This window comes from Heteronotia binoei, chromosome 14 (genome assembly GCF_032191835.1).
Source record: "Heteronotia binoei isolate CCM8104 ecotype False Entrance Well chromosome 14, APGP_CSIRO_Hbin_v1, whole genome shotgun sequence".
NCBI classification, from domain to species: domain Eukaryota; kingdom Metazoa; phylum Chordata; class Lepidosauria; order Squamata; family Gekkonidae; genus Heteronotia; species Heteronotia binoei.
In genome coordinates, this window is record NC_083236.1 from 31351222 (window position 1) to 31368793 (window position 17572).

Genomic DNA, 17572 nt, shown 5'->3' on the forward strand with positions numbered 1-17572 from the left:
GGTGGAGGATCCCCTTCATGAAGGCTTTGGTAGCATAGCGGGAGAAAACAGTACACCCTTCAATGTGTGGATGGAATGCAGAGATGGTCGCTAAGTGGACCTTCAGAGAAGAGTACGACAGTCCTGAGTTAGAAAGGGATAAAGTGTAGGTCAGGATCTGAGCTATAGCGGAGAGTTCAGGCTTGAAATTATGTAGAACAGCATACGCCAAAAAACGTTTCCACTTTAAAGAATAAGATTTTCTGGTGGCAGGTTTTTTGGCATTGAGTAGGACATGACGAACGTCCAAAAGAAAATTCAGAAACTGATTTTCCAGGCAGTCAGTCATAGAAGTCCCAGATTGTGGTGCAGAACCTTGCCTTCTTGTTGGGAAATCAAGTCCTGAACTTGAGGAAGTCAGAGGAACTTGGACGGGCTGTCCAAGAGGAGAAGAGTGGTGAACCAGGGTTGATGGGGCCACCATGGTGTAATCAGGATGCAATTGGTCCGATCTAGCTTTATCTTTTGCAATACTCTCGTGATGAGAGGGATTGGTGGAAATAGATAATGTAGTGTCCCGGACCATTGATGGAGGAAGGCATCCCCCGCAGACAGGGGGGATGGAGGACCCCGGGTGTAAAAGTGCGGACACTGGTCATTGTCTGGAGATGCAAATACACCTATTTTCAGAACTCCGAAAGTCTCGAACACTGTGTGCATTCGTGGTCGTTGACTAGATGACGACTCAGTGTGTCTGCTTGGACGTTTTGGACTCCTGGTAGATGCACCACTGTCAGGAAAATGCTGTGAACGATACTCCAGTGCCATAAGAATAGGGCTCATTTGCACAAGCGAACAGAGGCTGTGCCTCCCTGCCGATTGATGTAGAAAACAGTGGCTACATTGTCGGACGTGACCTGAATGTGGTGATTGTGAAGAGATGGTAGAAAAGATCTCAGAGCTCTGTGGACCACCAGGAGCTCTAGGCAATTAATGTGAAGGGATCTCTCATACTCAGTCCACTGTCCCTGAACTGTCAACGTTCCCAAGTGGGCTCCCCATCCCCACTTGGAGGCATCGGTCATGACAATCACAGAGGGCGATGTTCGTACGAACAGCATTCCTGCCAGGAGATGACGATCCATCGTCCACCATTTTAGAGATGGGATAATGTGAGATGGGACTGTAAGTAAGGTCATTTGGTGTTGCCAGTGTGGATGAAATGTCCGGACAAACCACAGTTGAAGAGGGCGCATATGAAGTCTTGCAAAACAGAGGTCGGCAGTGGTGGCTGCCATGAGACCTAACATCCACTGGAAGATGAAGGCTGTTTGGGTATGGTGCATGATTATGGTATTGGCCAAGGACTGGATATGATGCACTCTGTCTGCTGGAAGGTAGGCCTTGTGTGATATCGCCGACAGACGTGCCCCTATAAATTGTATGTTCTGAGTGCGATTCAGGTTGGATTTTGCATGATTGACCTGAAGACCTTGTGCAGACAGGAGAGACAGAATAGACGAGATGTCCTTCTGAAGTTGTTCTTTTGTTTGAGATACGACCAGCCAATCGTCTATATAAGGGTAAATGGAGATCTGTTGTTGCCAGAGTATGGCTGCCACCACTGCCATACATTTCGTGAAAACTCTCGGTGCTGTCAAAAGACCGAAGGGGAGAGTGCGGAATTGATAGTGTTGATCTCCGATAGCAAACCTGAGGAATCTTCTGCAGTGGTGATTGATGAGATGGAAGTAAGCATCTTGTAGATCTATCGACGCCATCCAGGCCTGCTCTGGAATCAGTGGTAGGATAGATTGCAGAGTAATCATGCAAATATGGAGACTGAGTTTTCGAAGATCCAGTATAGGGTGCTGCCCCCTGTCCCTCTTTGGAAACAGAAAATAGCGGGAGTAAAATCCCGTGTGATGGAACTGTGGTGGAACTGGTTCTATAGCTCCTTTGTCCAGCAAGGAGGCGATTTCCATTTGAAGTGGAACAGATGGGGGTGTAGATATGAATCTGTGGAGTTTTGGAGTCGAATCGGACTCTATGAAGTAGCCCCTGTGGATGATTGCCAGGACCCATGAATCCAATGTTATGGATTCCCACATGGGGTAGAATGTCTGGTGGTAGTCTGAATGGTGTTGTAGCTGATTGAGAGGTAGAAGAGAGGAGTCAAAGAGACCGCTTTGGAGCCGGTATTGTCTTCTTTGAGGTTTATGGACGTGTTCTTTGCTGAAATGGTTGTTTTGCCAGAGAAGCCTTACGTTTCCAGAATTCAGCTTGTTGGGGGGATTGGGAACGTTTGTAGTATGACGGTTTCCAGGTTCTCTGCCGATTAGGTTGGGATTGCTGTTGAGAAACTCCCAATCTTTTGGCCCCTCTCCTACTGTCATCAACAGTGGTTAAATGTCCATCGAAAGGTAAGTCCTCTATCTTGAATTTGATATCAGGTTGCAGTGACGAGGACCTGAGCCAGGCATGACGGCGTAGAGCAATAGATGTAGCCATAGTCCTAGATGAGCATGCCACAGCATGACGTACTTATTAATTTGCTGCTTGCTGACACGAGAGAGCTCCTGAAGGATGTGCGAAGCCTGCTTCTGTGCTTCTGTGCTGCAGGTGACCAAGGTGGTAAGTTGGGAGGTCAGATTGAAAGTATATACCGAAAAATAGGCAAAATAATTGTGAATTTTGGAATGGTAAGAGAATAGATCTTTCTTCCTAAAGTGTCCAATTTCTTCCCTTCCTTTTCAGGTGGAACCGGGTGTCGTGTTTGTTTGGATTTTGAGGATGAATGCACGGTCATGGAATTTGGTGCCGGATGATTGAAGAGAAATTTTGATTCAGGAGCATGGATTTTGTAGAGGGATTCAACTTGTTTAGATGTCGGTGGCACTGAAGTGGGTTTGTCCCATGTCTCTTTCAAGGCTTCCAAGTGAACTGGAAGCATTGGGAGAAAAAAGCCTGCCAGTAGGTCTGCGTGTACTAAATCGTGGACTACATCTGAAACTCTAGGTGCGTCAGTAGTCAGTTTAATGTTAAGTGAATTTGCCATGTTGGACAGCAAATCTAGGTAAGATTTAGAACCCTCTGAGGGTGATAGGTCAGCAGGTTTGATGATGTCAGAGGCTGGTGAAGGAGGAGCTGAGGCTGTAGAATGGGAGGAATCTGATTGTTCCGCTTCAGATTCTTCCTGAGTTTCAATGGGTGTATCAATGGGCTTGGTAGGCATCCATATTTGTTTGGTCAGCAAGGGAGGCTGTTCCATCTGTTGTTTAGGGGAGACCGAGCGCACTGAAGTCCATCTAGCTGGAGACAATGGTTTGGATACCATAGTGTAATGCTTAGGGCGTCGATAGGGACTCTCACGGGGTCAATAAGACACGTCCTCACGGTACTAAGGACGATCCTCACGGTATACGTGCTCCCGATGTGGATGATAAAGCACCTCACGGTATCGAGAGTCCTCACGTTACCGAGGGTCTTCACGGTACCAATACCGGTGGGAATCTGAGGAAGGTGATCTGTAATATCATCGGTGCCTACAAGGAGACGGTGATCTGGACCGTGATGGGCTATAATAGTAATAGCGTTCCCTATGATGACTTCGAGATCTCTCAGCTCGGTCTCGAGTGGATGGCTCTCTCGGTGTCAAGGGTTCTCTTACGAGTGGAGATACGGGTGTCGCTATCTGTCGTTTGTTAGGCATCGAAACTTCCCAGAAGGAGTGTGTGCCGAGAAGGTTAGCACACTGACCTCTGTGTGAATCTGGAGATTCGGTGTCGAAGATATTTTCTGGCAAAGACCCATGAAGTGATGGGGACCAAGAATGGATATGTACGACCTCGAGAGGTACGGTATCGATGGGCGCCGAGTCCTCCGATGAAGTCGGTGCTGTCTGTACTGAGGCTGCGGTGTCAACAGTCGGGTGCAATGTAAAAGTCATAGTGGGAGACTTCGAATCCGAGGACCTATGGCCCATCTAAGATTTGGTTTTCGGTGATGTCAAAAACGAAGGATCTTAGTCGATTCTGTGCGATGTTTCTTTCTAGAATCGTCAGACTTTTTTGAGTGCTTCCCGGACTTAAGCTTGCTGGGAACCGAAGCCACGGAAGCTGCCGGTCGAGCCACTCCCTTTTGAGTAGATAGGGAAGATGGCAAGGTTTGGGATCCCGAAGTATGGGACATAGTAGGGCGCAGTGACAACTCTAACAAATGACTTCTGAGTCTAGCTGCACGTTTTTTTCTTACTTGCTTTCCAAACTGACTACAATGCAGGCAAGTGTCGGTACGATGGGCCTCACCCAGACAAAAAAGGCATAAAGAATGTCCGTCTGTGGATGGGATTTTTGAGGCGCACCGAACACACTTTTTGAAAGTGATTTTGTCTTTCCCTTCCATCCGCCCGGAGGAGGGGGGAGGAAAGGGACGAAGGTAAAAAGAGGGTAGAAAGATGATAATAATTTTTTTTTTAACAATACCGATGAAGTTGAAGAAGGAAACGAAGACAAACGGTGAAGAGAAAGTGCAGGAAAACAGATGAAGATCTCAGTGAATAGAGGAGACTCAGTGAGGTAGGTGTATCCCGGGCGGCAGTAAAGAAGAAACTGGGTGGGTGAAGCACCTCCCTCTCGTCTAGGCATGCACAGTGTATGCCTCCTCCCTGGGACGAGAGGAAGTGCGCGCCAAAATTAACGCTCCAAGATTGCTTTGAATTCTCCGAGGTTGGGATCTATCCTGGCGGATAACACATGTGTGTGACTGCACAGAGACCACGATGAAGATCAAGACTGTTTGCAGCCCATTTTTAAGACTTACTGCTGTGTTACTCTGCAAAAATTGAACACACAGTGATTAGGTTTCTATTAATCTCGCATCACAAAATTTAACAGGCTCCAACAGCCGCTGTAAAGCAGAACAAGCCCTTGTAAACTATCAATTTATGCAAAGTCATTTCAGTAATCCCAGCTGTACACAACTACACTTTTGGCAAGCAGCATGAAGGGCTGGTTTACAGAGGCTGCTTTTGAAGGCTGCCTCCCTTGCAACTGAGAAGTGCAAGAGCAGTCCAAATAATCAATTCCATTATTGAAACACAAGAGACAGTAGTATGGTTCAGACACACTGACTCTGTAAGTACACATTAGACAATGAAATACAAATAATGCTGCGTCTTGTACACCAGCCTTGTTGCCTCAAAATTGAATCCATGGGGGTGGGGGGAGAAGACGGTAAGATTTCCAAGGCACCTACTTGGTGAGGAAAACAGCTCTGGTCTAGGCAGTACAGTTGCATTGCACAAAGGTCATCCAGACTCTTTGCTTTTCATGAGGTGGCAGTGGACAATTAGTGCAGACATCATCAGCTACTTCCCAATCAGTGGGGAACTAAAGCAGATTCTGGATGGACAAGCCACTGCCATTCCATCACAGCTTCTCCCCAAGAATAAGTAAAGATTTAAAAATCTGCCATTGAAAATGTAACACAAAGCACATGCCCATACCACAGAAGCAAGGAGTTACACACATACAAAGCCATCCTTTCAGAACTATTCTCCAAGCATACACCAAGTGCTAAAGCTTAACTCTGACCTACATATACAGCAAGGTGATAGAATGAACTGTATGACTTCAGCTGGAGGGAGGTGGAAACTTGATGATCCTGTCTCTAGCTGTAGGGCAGCAAAACAGGGGCATGCACAGAAGTTTCTATGTCACCTTCTGCCCCAAAAGTGCAGAAAAAGATAACTTTGTAAATTTAAAAAAAAGTTCCTGTTCTCTCCGCAGTGGCCTGACAAGGACTGAACACGTGCATGACCAGCAGGGAGCTGAAGAATGCAGAGGGAAATGCATGTCAGTTTTGATTTAAAAAAAAATAAAGGAAAGGGAAAATGGACAAACAAAGTGAAGAGTAAATGAGGCCAACCTGTTCAAGCTCCTAATAATTTATAGCAGTCTGAAAGGCATATACTACACATTCTGCAACATAACCCCCAAATTTCACTAAATATCACTGGAAAGGGATGTGTGGGTAAAATACCCTGTAGCTAGAAAAACACCCTGCTAATTTCATCCCGAATCTCAGTAAAAAGCACCATGGGAAAATCCATTTGATTTCCAGAGTGCTCTGGAAGATTGAGAGTGCTGATGGCAACTCTGCCCTAGTAACTGTCCAACATAAAATGACCTGGTATGATGGACAGGGTCCTTTCTTAGTGTCCTCTGACTCGCCTCGCAGAAGACTCCCAGACCCATGTTTACTAGAGAGTGTTAAGTGACCTTACAGAGTGAGGACCCCCAAGTACGAAATACGTACAGTCCATCAAGTGTAGAGAATATATACATACAGAACTCAGCATTTCTCCTTTAAGCTAGATAGAAGCAAGGTTCCAATTCTTTCCCAGGCCCCACTTCCAAGAACTTGAAATGGATTCTGACCCAAATTTTCATGCTAGATTATTTTGTACTCTGATGTCCCTATCCAAGGAGCAGTGTGAAACAAACATGGGGAGTTCAAGATGCCCCTCCAACATAAAACAGCCAAATAATATTTTATTGCTGGATAGTTACCCATGAGACTCAATGTCTACACTAGCACTGTCTAAAGAAGTTTTCCTAAAGAATGTAAGAATAGTGCTGCTGGATCAGACCAGTGGTCCATCTAGTCCAGCATCCTGTCACACACAGTGGCCCAATCAGTTCCTTTGGGGGTACAACAACAGAGAGGGGCTGATGCCTTCCCCTGATGCTGCCTTCTAGCACTGGGATCTAGATTTACTGACCCTGAAAACATGGAGGTTCCCTTTAGTCACCATGGCTAGTAGCCACTGATACACCTATTCTCCATTAATCTACCAAATCCGCTTTTAAATCCACCTATTCCTGTAGCCATCATTACTTCCTCTGGCAGCAAATTCCACATTTTAACCACTCATTGTGTAAAGTATTTCCTTTTGTCCATCCTGAATCTAGTATTTTCGGAGAGGAAGAAAAAGTTCTCTGTCCACCCCGTAAATTCATACATTTCTTATCATATCCCCTTCTTAGTTGTATCTTCTCTAAACTGAAAAATCAGACTCTTCAGCTCTTCTTCATAGGGAATATGCTCCAGCCCCGTCATCTTGGTTACCCTCATCTATATTTTTTTCCAGCTCTGCAATGTCATTTTTGAGATACAGCAACCAGAACTGCACACGGTATTCCAAATGAGATTTCACCACACATCTACACAAGGGCATTATAATACTGGCCATTTTATTTCTAATCCCTTTCCTAATAAACCCTCACACAGAGTTTGGCTTTTTCACAACTGTGGCACACTGGGTTGATGCTTTCCTTGAGGTATCTACTATAACCCCGAGATATTTTTCTCTCTCACTTTCAGCAAGTTCAGACCCTATTAGCAAATAGACAATGGGGTTTTTTTTCTTCCAATGTTCCCCCGGGTAAACAAAAGTGCAAGCTGAAGCCCACTGGATTTTAATAGGGCACAAGTGCTTAAATCATGCGCTTCTCATTTCAAACAAACAGACCTGCAGTTATTTGAAAGCTAAGTATCTGGCAGTGTCATTATTCTTTACAGCTTAAAGAGGCTCTAGCTTTTAGAAAACATGGAAGTTAAGACAGGCAGTCCCATAATGTTGAACATGTACAGTTCTGTTTATTTTAACAATGTAAGAATCAATATGGCAGCAGCAGAGATGTGCCTGGTCCCTTAACAACATGTGCAATTGGCCACACATGATCAGGACATTGCTGAATGAAAAGGCTTTTCTAACACCTAGAAAAGCATTCACTGTCGTTCTTGTAGAAACGGGAAGAGGGCTGCGGTAATTCAGATGAAAAGGCATTCATCAACACTGCTTACCTTCACAACAGGATGCCCACCGGTGGATGCTTTTACAGCTCCTCTGCTGCCTTCTGTTTCATAATGCGCTCTGTGATGAGTTTTTGGTTGCACTTCTATTTTCAGTTCACACTGTCCATATTGAGCAGGTAAAGGCCAGTCTAGGGGAGGCAATGAAGATGTGCTAAAAACAAGAAGCACACAGATTTCAGTGAAATTAGGAAAGAAACCATAGTACTAGCCTAATAGATGAAGAGGCCTGAGAACCAGGGCTTCTGTTTGTAGAAAAAGCCCAGCAGGAACTCATTTGCATACCAGGCCACACCCCCTGACACCAAGTCAGCCAGAACTGCATTCCTGTGTATTCCTGCTCAAAAAAAGCTCCGCTGAGAACCGCCAGCATTCATTCCCACTCCCACCCTTTGCAGGTTATTATAAGGCATTTGCCAATATACACAGGCTATCCTCTGCATGTGGAAACAAGAGTCTTGGTCTTAGGTGGCATTAGTGGAGCAGGACAAGATGAAGGACAAATGTGAAGAAATAAAGAAATTGCCCGTTTCCCATTCCCTTCAGCCTTGTGCCCCCATGGGTCAATGGACCCCCAGAAACATCACGTAGGCTGGGGGAGGGGAAGGGTGAATCAGTGGACATTGCCCTCTCCCAACACCTCAAGTAGAACAAGAGTACAGGAGCCAATTCACAGAACTCTACCTGAAAGTTTGCTGTAGAAGTGACCTCCACTGCAAACAGTCATAAATCTCCCTGACACAGGAACAGCTTAAAGAGTTCCTGAACAACTCTTACCTAGGGTTGACCGGCTAGTCTACTGAACTGTCAGATGATGTCAAGTACTGGCTCTGGTTAAGACCATCACCATACGAGGTGGCAACCTGCATTTTTATTTCATTCTCTTGGTGTTAGCAAGGGCAGAAATAGGGGCTACTTCACCCATCCATCCCTGTACCAGTCATGAGTAGATTAAGTAGTGCAGAAAAGCTTCTCCTACTTGCTACTGGCTATAATAATTGCAGGCATCTGTATCATTCAGGCTCCCAGGTAAATTAATTAAATTGCACATTTTTAAAAGTTAGTTTTTATGGTTTCACAAGAAAGGTGACCACCATGCCAACAGGAAAGATCAACAGCTGCCAATACACATGCATTGTCTGCTATGGCTCCTGCCCTATGGAATGACCTGCCTGAGGAAGTCAAAAAGACTCCTATACTTCCACCACTTTGCAGGCTATTATGTAAAACAAGCTGTATAAAAGGAACATGACTGCAGTTTATTTCAAGGTTTATTGTATGTTTCATCTTGCTTTTCCTGCACTGTCTTCTACTTTCATAATTCCACTATCATTGCTTAGTTTATGATATTATGCCTGATACATTTTTTTCCCTTTTGCATTTTTCTAACTTCAGTAACCTCAGTCCTGCTGCATTATCAGATGTCTTATACTGTCAGATTACACTGTTATACTGTGTGACCTGCCTTGAGTCTCAGCAAGAAAGGTGAACTAGAAAGTTAAAAAAAAGAAAGAAATTAGTTAAGTATTAAATTTGTTGATGATTAAAGTATCTTGCAAAGAAAGCAACGAAGTCAATACAACTTTAACAACCCCATACTGGTTCTTGGTCTAACACTTCCTCAGAAAAAAGAAAGGAGAAAACCTCTAATGATTAAAAAAAATGTGCAAAACACACCAGAAGTGATCATGAAATAAACATGTATCCAAGTCAATTAAAGATATATTTTGTACTTTAAAAAGATAACTATGAAAAGGTTTGGTAACTTGGACATATATACTATGACGTTAGTGAAAGCACAAAGATGTCAAAACAACATACAAAAGTTGCAAGGGTCTGAATGTTCAGTTTCTTTTGTTGTCTTACATATAATAGTCACAGATTTTTGCTTAGTCAATTGGTCTTAAATCTGTTTTAGGTGCACATTGTGCTTTACCACGTTAAGAAGAGATTGTATAATTAAATACTCTCCCGTCAGAAGTGATTGTGCACCTACATAAATCGGGCTTCAACAGCTGCTCATCTCAACCTCTTTATTTCTCAGACTTTACACGCTGGAATTTGTGATTACAACATGATTCTTTGTATCCAGGTTTGTAATACATTATTTTTCAATATCACTTTACACAAATGTGTGTAGTGCTGTGGATAATTGTTCTGGTCCACACAGGATATATTTATAGGATCTGGCTGTAACAGTTGAAGATGATTTTAAAATGAATTCTCCTATCCCAACTGCCACTGACCTTGGCAGATTCCTAATTGGAAGCACCTTTGACTTTCACTCAACTAATCTTGACTTCCTACCTGAAAGTAATGCACCCAACTGATGATTAGTGCAGCGTTACTGCTTGATATGACTGACTTTCTTCTGATAGACTTTTCTAATGAAGATGCTTATGTGTTGTAATGACGTGATATTTTATTTCTGTAGACTGATTGCTACAGTATATCATTTCTCTGTATTGTTATTTTCACTGTTCAATGCTTGTAATTTTGTATGTTGGTTTGACATTGTTGTGCTTTCATTAACATTGTGGTATTTATGTTCAAGTTGCCAAACTTTTTCATGGTATCCTTTTAGAGTAGGAGATATATCTTTAATTGGCTTGGATGCATGTATATTTCACATATCTGATAATCTCTGGTATGTTTTGCACATCTCCCTTTTTTCTAGCACTACCTCATTCATGACCTGCTCTTCCCATTCACCTTCGTGGAAGATGTCTTGTTCTAGATATGACTACTTCAAGAAGTAAAATTAAAAATACAGAGCAATGTTTTATTCTAGCACCCATTTGCAGAACTCTTTTCCCAATGACAGCCTGCTGAAGCCCCACATTGCAATCTTTCAAAAGGAATTTAAAAATTATTTTTATTTAGATAAAGATTTGGGGGAAGACTTTTTTATCAACAAGTGATATGTTTTATATGTTCTACTTTTATTGCGCTTTGCTGGCTGATTTAGAATTGTTTTATGGAACAGTATTAGTAGCCACACTGGGCTATTACTAAACGAAAGATATACATTTTATAAATAAAAAGGGCATTATTTTGATTTTGTTGTCAAAGCGATATTAAGTCTAGCAAAACCAGTCTTACATGACAGAATACCGTATTTTTCGGTCCATTGGATGCTCCGGACGATAAGACGCAGGTGCCTGGCTGGGAGACAAGCGGCGAGATCGCTCCCTCCGCCCCCCACCGCAAACCCAGCACTTCGCAGGGAGCGATCTTGCCGCTTGTCTCCCAGCCAGGCACGCAGGCGGCGGCGTGCTTCCCCCGCGCCTGCATGCCTGGCTGGGAGACAAGCGGCGAGATTGCTCCCTGCGAAGTGCTGGGTTTATGATGGGGGCGGAGGGAGCGATCTCGCCGCTTGTCTCCCAGCCAGGCACGCAGGCATGGAGAAAGCACGCCGCCCCCTCCACAGCCAGCACTCGCGAAGCGCTAGGTTTGCGGAGGGGGCGGGTGCTTTCCCCGTGCCTGTCTGCCTGGCTTCAGCTGCTGCTTACAGCAAGCGCCAGGATTGCTCCCTCCGCCCTCCGATCCCAGCGCTTGCTTTAAGCATCAGCGCTGAAGCCAGGCAGACAGGCACAGAGGAAGCACCCACCCCCTCAGCAAACCCAGCGCTTCGCAAGCGCCGGCTGTGGAGGGGGCGGTGTGCTTTCTCCCTGCCTGTTTGCATGGCTTCAGCGCTGATGCTTAAAGCAAGTGCTGGGATCGGAGGGAGGAGGGAGCGATCCTGGCGCTTGCTGTAAGCGTCAGAGCTGGAGCCAGGCTGGCAGGCGCGGGGAAGCGCCAGGACGGAGGCAGCGGATCCCCCCCCCCCCCCGGGAGGAAGGTACATACGGTACCTTCACTCCATAAGACACACACACTTTCCCCCCCACTTTTTTGGGGAGGGAAAGTGCGTCTTATGGTGCGAAAAATACGGTATATGGTTTCATTTTTTTGTCATCAAGTCACAGCTGACTTGTGGGCCCCCTAAGGTTTTCAAGGCAACAGACAACCAGAGGTGGTTTGCCATTGCCTGCCTCTGCATAGCAACCCTGGTATTCCTTGGTGGTCTCCCATCTAAAGATTAATCAGGGCACTGACTCTGCTTAGTTTCTGAAATCTGACAACATCATGTTAGCCTGGGCTATCCAGGTCAGGGCAGTTATATACCCAAAATTTAAACAAAGTGGTTCTCATATATAGCCTGCAGTTGCAGCTGGAAACGTAATTCTTATCTTACTATAATAATGAAAACTATCATACTCTAACACAGTTATTTAAGGAAGCAGACTACAAAGACAAGAAATATATTGGTGGGGGGTTTTTCTCTCATCAGCAAACATTTGTATCATTCTAAAATGTTCAGTACTGGGCTGCAGTGCTCACATTTCTGAAGTCAAGACTCACAAGCAACTGTACAGAGAATGTCCATGCCTTTTTCCAGATCATAAACATAACTGCAAACAGCTGACATAACCTCAACTGCAATCATCATCAACAATACTGAGCAAGACTGATGTCTAATTGGAAAAAAACACAGTGCTGCTTTGGAGTCATTATGTGGACTACTTCAACCTACCTAACAGTGTCTCCCCCCCCCCCCTCGAAACAATGTAATCACCACCATTCTATTCCAGGAAATGTGAAGTCACTGAGTTGCTGCCCAATCAGGGGACTGAGCTACACTGCCACCCACTCTTTCTCCGTATTTAGAAGACAAAACACCAAGGAGAAACATAGGTCTCTCAAAAAATCTAAGACCAAATAACTGAATTTTCTAGCTGCTTACCTGGCCTGCAAAGGAATGGATGGGGTGTGTGCATGCCTACTCATCTTAGAGAAGCCATCAAATATTTTTATTCTCACAGCAATTCTGGATAGGCTGGGTGTGTTTGACTGGACCAAGGCCACCAAGCAGGCCTCCATGGCAGCATGGGGATTCAAACATGTGCTCCTAGATTCAAGCCCAACTCTCTACTGCACTATACTGACTCTCAAATATAAGAACACTCTTGATTTCTTCCTACTTTCTTGGTCAACAGGACAGCCATGGAGTAAGAGGTATTTGCATACCAGAAACAGCCACTTTATTAATTGTATATTAACATCATCCACTGCTTTCTCTTCTACATTACAATGAATACATATGGAGCAGTATGAACTTCAATTAACATGCAGAAGTGCCAAGGTGAATGCCAGCTTTAATCGGAGATAGTTTTTTAAAACAAAGCTAGGCACAGAGGCAGAAGCAAGACAACATTTATTTAGGTATTTATACCCCACTTTTCTCTCCAATGGAATCCAAAGTGGCTTACAGCATCAATTTCCCCTTCCCTATCATTCCCCCACTTGTCAGGACACAATAACTAATGGATTTGCTGTCTTACAAATTACATCAAGAGTTAATTTGGAAGGGAAAGTAGTTTAGAACTGTCAAGTGTACCAGTTATGTTCCTCCTCCCCTAGCCCTAAATTCTGTGCCCCAATCAGCACTTTTTTCAGTGGTGGAGAGCCAGTTTGATGTAGTGGTTAAGTGTGCAGACTCTTATCTGGGAGAACCGGGTTTGATTCCCCACTCCTCCACACTTGCACCTGCTGGAATGGCCTTGGCTCAGCCATAGCTCTGGCAGAGGTTGTCCTTGAAAGGGCAGCTGCTGTAAGAGTCCTCTCAGCCTCACCCAACTCACAGGGTGTGTGTTGTGGGGGAGGAAGATAAAGGAGATTGTGAGCCACTCTGAGACCCTGAGATTCAAAGTGGAGGGTGGGATATAAATCCAATATCTTCTTCTTTGTGTTAGGAAGGCCCTCCCTCCAGAGGCTTGCTTGACACCCACTTTATTGTCTTTCAGATGCCAGGCCAAAATATTTCTTTTTACCCAGGCATTTTGATTTTTGCCTTGTTTTTCAACCACTGTGCTCTTTCTCCAGGTGAAACCATTCATTGCAGGCTTGACCCACACAGCAAATCTTGATGGCAGTCCTAAAATTAATTTTGTTTCTACACTGCCACCCTACCAAAAAGCTCAAGCCAGCATACATTAAGACTCCCATGTGGCTTCCCATCCCTGGACAGCCAGACCTACTTACTTCAGCAAGAACTGCTGCATCATGTGCCTTCAAGACCACGTGCATGACAACTCACTTGCCTAGTAATTGCTAGTGGTTGTCAGATGGGACAGTGATGGCAGACATGGGGCAGACAATTGTAAAAGTGTCCACCACTCCCATACACAAGTGCCTGGAAGCCAGAATGATCTACCACAAAATGTTCTCCCAGTCAAGTGATCAAACTTCAGAAGCCACCAGGCTACCTGCTGGAAGGGGTAGTCTGCCAGAAACTAAAGAACTCCACCATGCTTGTTAAACCGAAGCTAGAATTTGTCCTTTGTCAAACAGCCTGACAAAGAAGGAGGCCAGCTGCTCTTAGCCAAACAGTAACAGATGTGGGAAACATACGCACAAAGCAGTAAATGGGATTTTCAACTGTGAAGTCCATTTCATTCCTGTAAGGATTGTCCTTTGTTTTCTCTGCTCCCACTTACTACATAACTAAGAATCAGTTGCAAGAGTTATATTTGGGACTTTAAAATGGAATTTTTATTCAATATATATGTGGATGAACCAGTGAACAAATATTTGTCCACCAAGTTCACCTAGTAACCGGGGGATAAGAACAGCTCTGCATGTGCTGGCTACAGTTCAATAGGACACAGAGAAATTTAGCAGAGATATCCAGCTGCATCTGCACAGTTGAGGCTGACACATCAATACTTTGAATATTAAAATATCTGCCACTGCTACACAGCTGGAACAGAGCAAACCCGGGCAAACAGGCACCTGCAATCAATAAATATTAACTTCTTAAATATATCTGTACCTTAAAAAGAGCCATTATATGGTGTGTCAACTTTGAATTGTTTAGTTTTCTAAAGTTAAGGACTTCAAAGGTACTTGCTTAGCTTATGTGGGTACTTATCACCAGGTCAACAAATGTATTTGAAGGCTATGTTTACCTAAAGCAGTAATATAAATTAGCCTGACTATTAGTGAGCAGAATGTAATCAAAAACAGGTCTGGTATTAAAATGTTTGTTCTACTTTATTTTCTTACAGGCAGAGTCGCCATATCTTTGAATGATAACCCCACAAGGATTAAAGGATCTTTGAACTGCTAATTCAAAATTAGGGTTAACTTTAAAAAAAAAAAGCTTTGATGGGCCAGTGACCAAATGCTAAGTAGTAAGGCCTTAGAGTAACTTCTTACTGATAGAGGAGAAAGGAAACCTGGCAGATATTATACCGCACTCCCCTTTTCTGTCACACAGATCAAGAGTAGAAAGATATAGTTTGACATGAGAAAAGGGAATTCTTTGTAAGTTTTACTGGGGGAGGAAAGAGAACCTCAAAAGAAAATGCAGCAATTTCACTGGGAGGCAGAGTGCAAGCAGCCGCATTGAGAACGTCCAAGCCTTTGAAACATGCTTCTGAAGTGGGCAGTTTCAGTATGAAGCATTAATTATATACAAGTCAAGTATACATGGACACAATTCTTTAAGCTTTCAGGACCTCCTTGTTAGCAATGCCCCCCCCCCCGTTTTCTCCTTAGGAGGAATAAGGCCCTAGCCCCAGATGACCAAAAGACTCATAAAAGAACATACCCAATCCAAAGCTTATATACAGTGCTTAGTAAGTATAATGATTTCCAAGCTCTTAACATTAGGGAACTACTTCCACTGGAGAGAGTTCTAGAGGCAGGTTCCTAAAGGGAACTGCTCCCCAAAATTCACAGGGGTTGTGTACTGCAGGATTTTAAATAAACATCATTTAGACAATATCACAATCAATTTTTGTCAGAAAGGTCTATCCTGTTCCAGAATTGTGCTAAGTGTGATGTGATGACAGTCACTGAATTCTCTTTTCTTTCTTTCTTTCTGGAATAAGTATCAATATTTTTACAGTATGGACAACAAATCCATTTTTCTGCAAAGGTGATACATAGCCTGGACTGGCATAATCAAGGACCAGCTCAAAACCAGCACAGTGGAGCAAATAAAATATCTGTAACAGTTCAATGGACAAAATGAAAACATGTACTAGCACACGGAGCTGTAAAATATATAAAAACCTTGATCTGGATGGTATTTTCTTATTCCTGAAGTTACAATTCCATTTAACAAATGAGTACTAACAACTTGAACATTAAAAACAAAGTTAGATTTTATTGGAAAACAAGATAAAAAACCCTGCAATGGATGATGGGTTCAATGCTGCAAAAGGGACTGATCATGAAGGGCTTTAAATATATATACCATCAAGTCACAACTTACTTCGGGTTATTCATTATGAGGTTTTCAAGGCGAGAGATGAGCAGAGGTGATTTGCAATTGTCTACCTCTGCATAGGAACCCTGGTCTTCCTTGTTGGCAATTTGGCTATCCAAGCTTAACTTCTAATGGCTAGTTGGGCCTATTCAACTTTAGATATACGAGTCACACAAACCATGAAAGGCCTTATTGGATGCTGCTGGTTTTCTGGCAAATTCTGAGAATCTGCATTTGTTTGGAACCAGTGTAGTATTTATAGTGAATAATAAGTTGTATAATATTTAACACATTGAGTTTTTACATACTTACTGTATGTATTTTGAAAACTGCCTTGAGTCAAGGAAAGATTAAAATATTTATAAATAAATAAATTCAAGCTATTACTGGATTAATAAATTTCCCAATATATCCGGTTGATGAGGACTAGACCACAATACACTCAGCTGTACTGATTTTGAATACTGGAAATTCCATTCCCCCGCAGGCATAACCAGTGTGGCAGTAGTGATCTCCTTCACCCTAATGTAAGCCACAAGCTATATCTAGGGAGGTTCAACTAAGCTTCCTCCATCTTAGAAGAGACAGTATCCTAAAAGAAGGCTCCTGGCCATGTCAGCACAAGTAGCAGCAGGAGATAACTACATTATATCTACAAAGGACCTGCCAAGGTCACTTGGCTGAATTGCCTTGTAAGCATTTTCTAAAGCGGTGTCCTTATTTGGGATTATATCTAGATCAGATGTATTTATAGAACTCAGGTTTCCCACAAAGTTACCATCCTCACAAGCATCTTTAGGAAAGTTTTGGTTTCTAAACATGACAGCTGGTATATTAATACAACTGTATTTGAAAAGACATGTCACACTAACAGGATTATAAAACCATTTAATATGCAAGAGGGTGGGCAGCAGTGCTTGTAGCAAAGGCCTGTAGGTGCCTTGTCACCAATGGAGGACAACTACTGCAGCAGAACACATTTGTGCAGAAGGGCCTGAACAGAAAAGAAAAGAGATGATTCCAGTGTAGCACTTCTAATCAGAAGAATGGCATGCAGAACACCACCACAGTAGTAGTAATATGCTTTTACAACACGGAAGTGGGATTGAAAGAGCATGCACAGAGAACAATGGTTAGATGCTGTGTTCTACTTTGGAAGATGGTTGGCAATACAGAGAAGCTGGTGGGGGGAGTGGTAACTAGTACGTAATTGGGATGGACAACAGTAACCCAAGCAAATTTACTAGGAGGAGAAATGGGTTGGTTATGGGTATCCCTTAAACACTGTCTCTGCCAATGAAGTTACAAAAGACTCATTCTGCATCCACCTGTTAGCACTCTATTTTACACCTATAATTCACAGCTTCAACAGCTTTTTTTTAGGCATTTCATTAAATT

General features: G+C 43.4%; 1 protein-coding gene across 1 annotated transcript in view; it reads right to left on the bottom strand.

Annotated features, from left to right (window-relative positions):
• Positions 1-17572, bottom strand: part of NFATC3 (nuclear factor of activated T cells 3) — an 80722-nt gene that overhangs the window by 45647 nt on the left and 17503 nt on the right. Inside the window, exon 3 of the mRNA XM_060254514.1 lies at positions 7849-8011. Within this exon, the coding sequence (XP_060110497.1) occupies positions 7849-8011 (163 nt within the window). The remainder of the gene's footprint in view (positions 1-7848; positions 8012-17572) is intronic.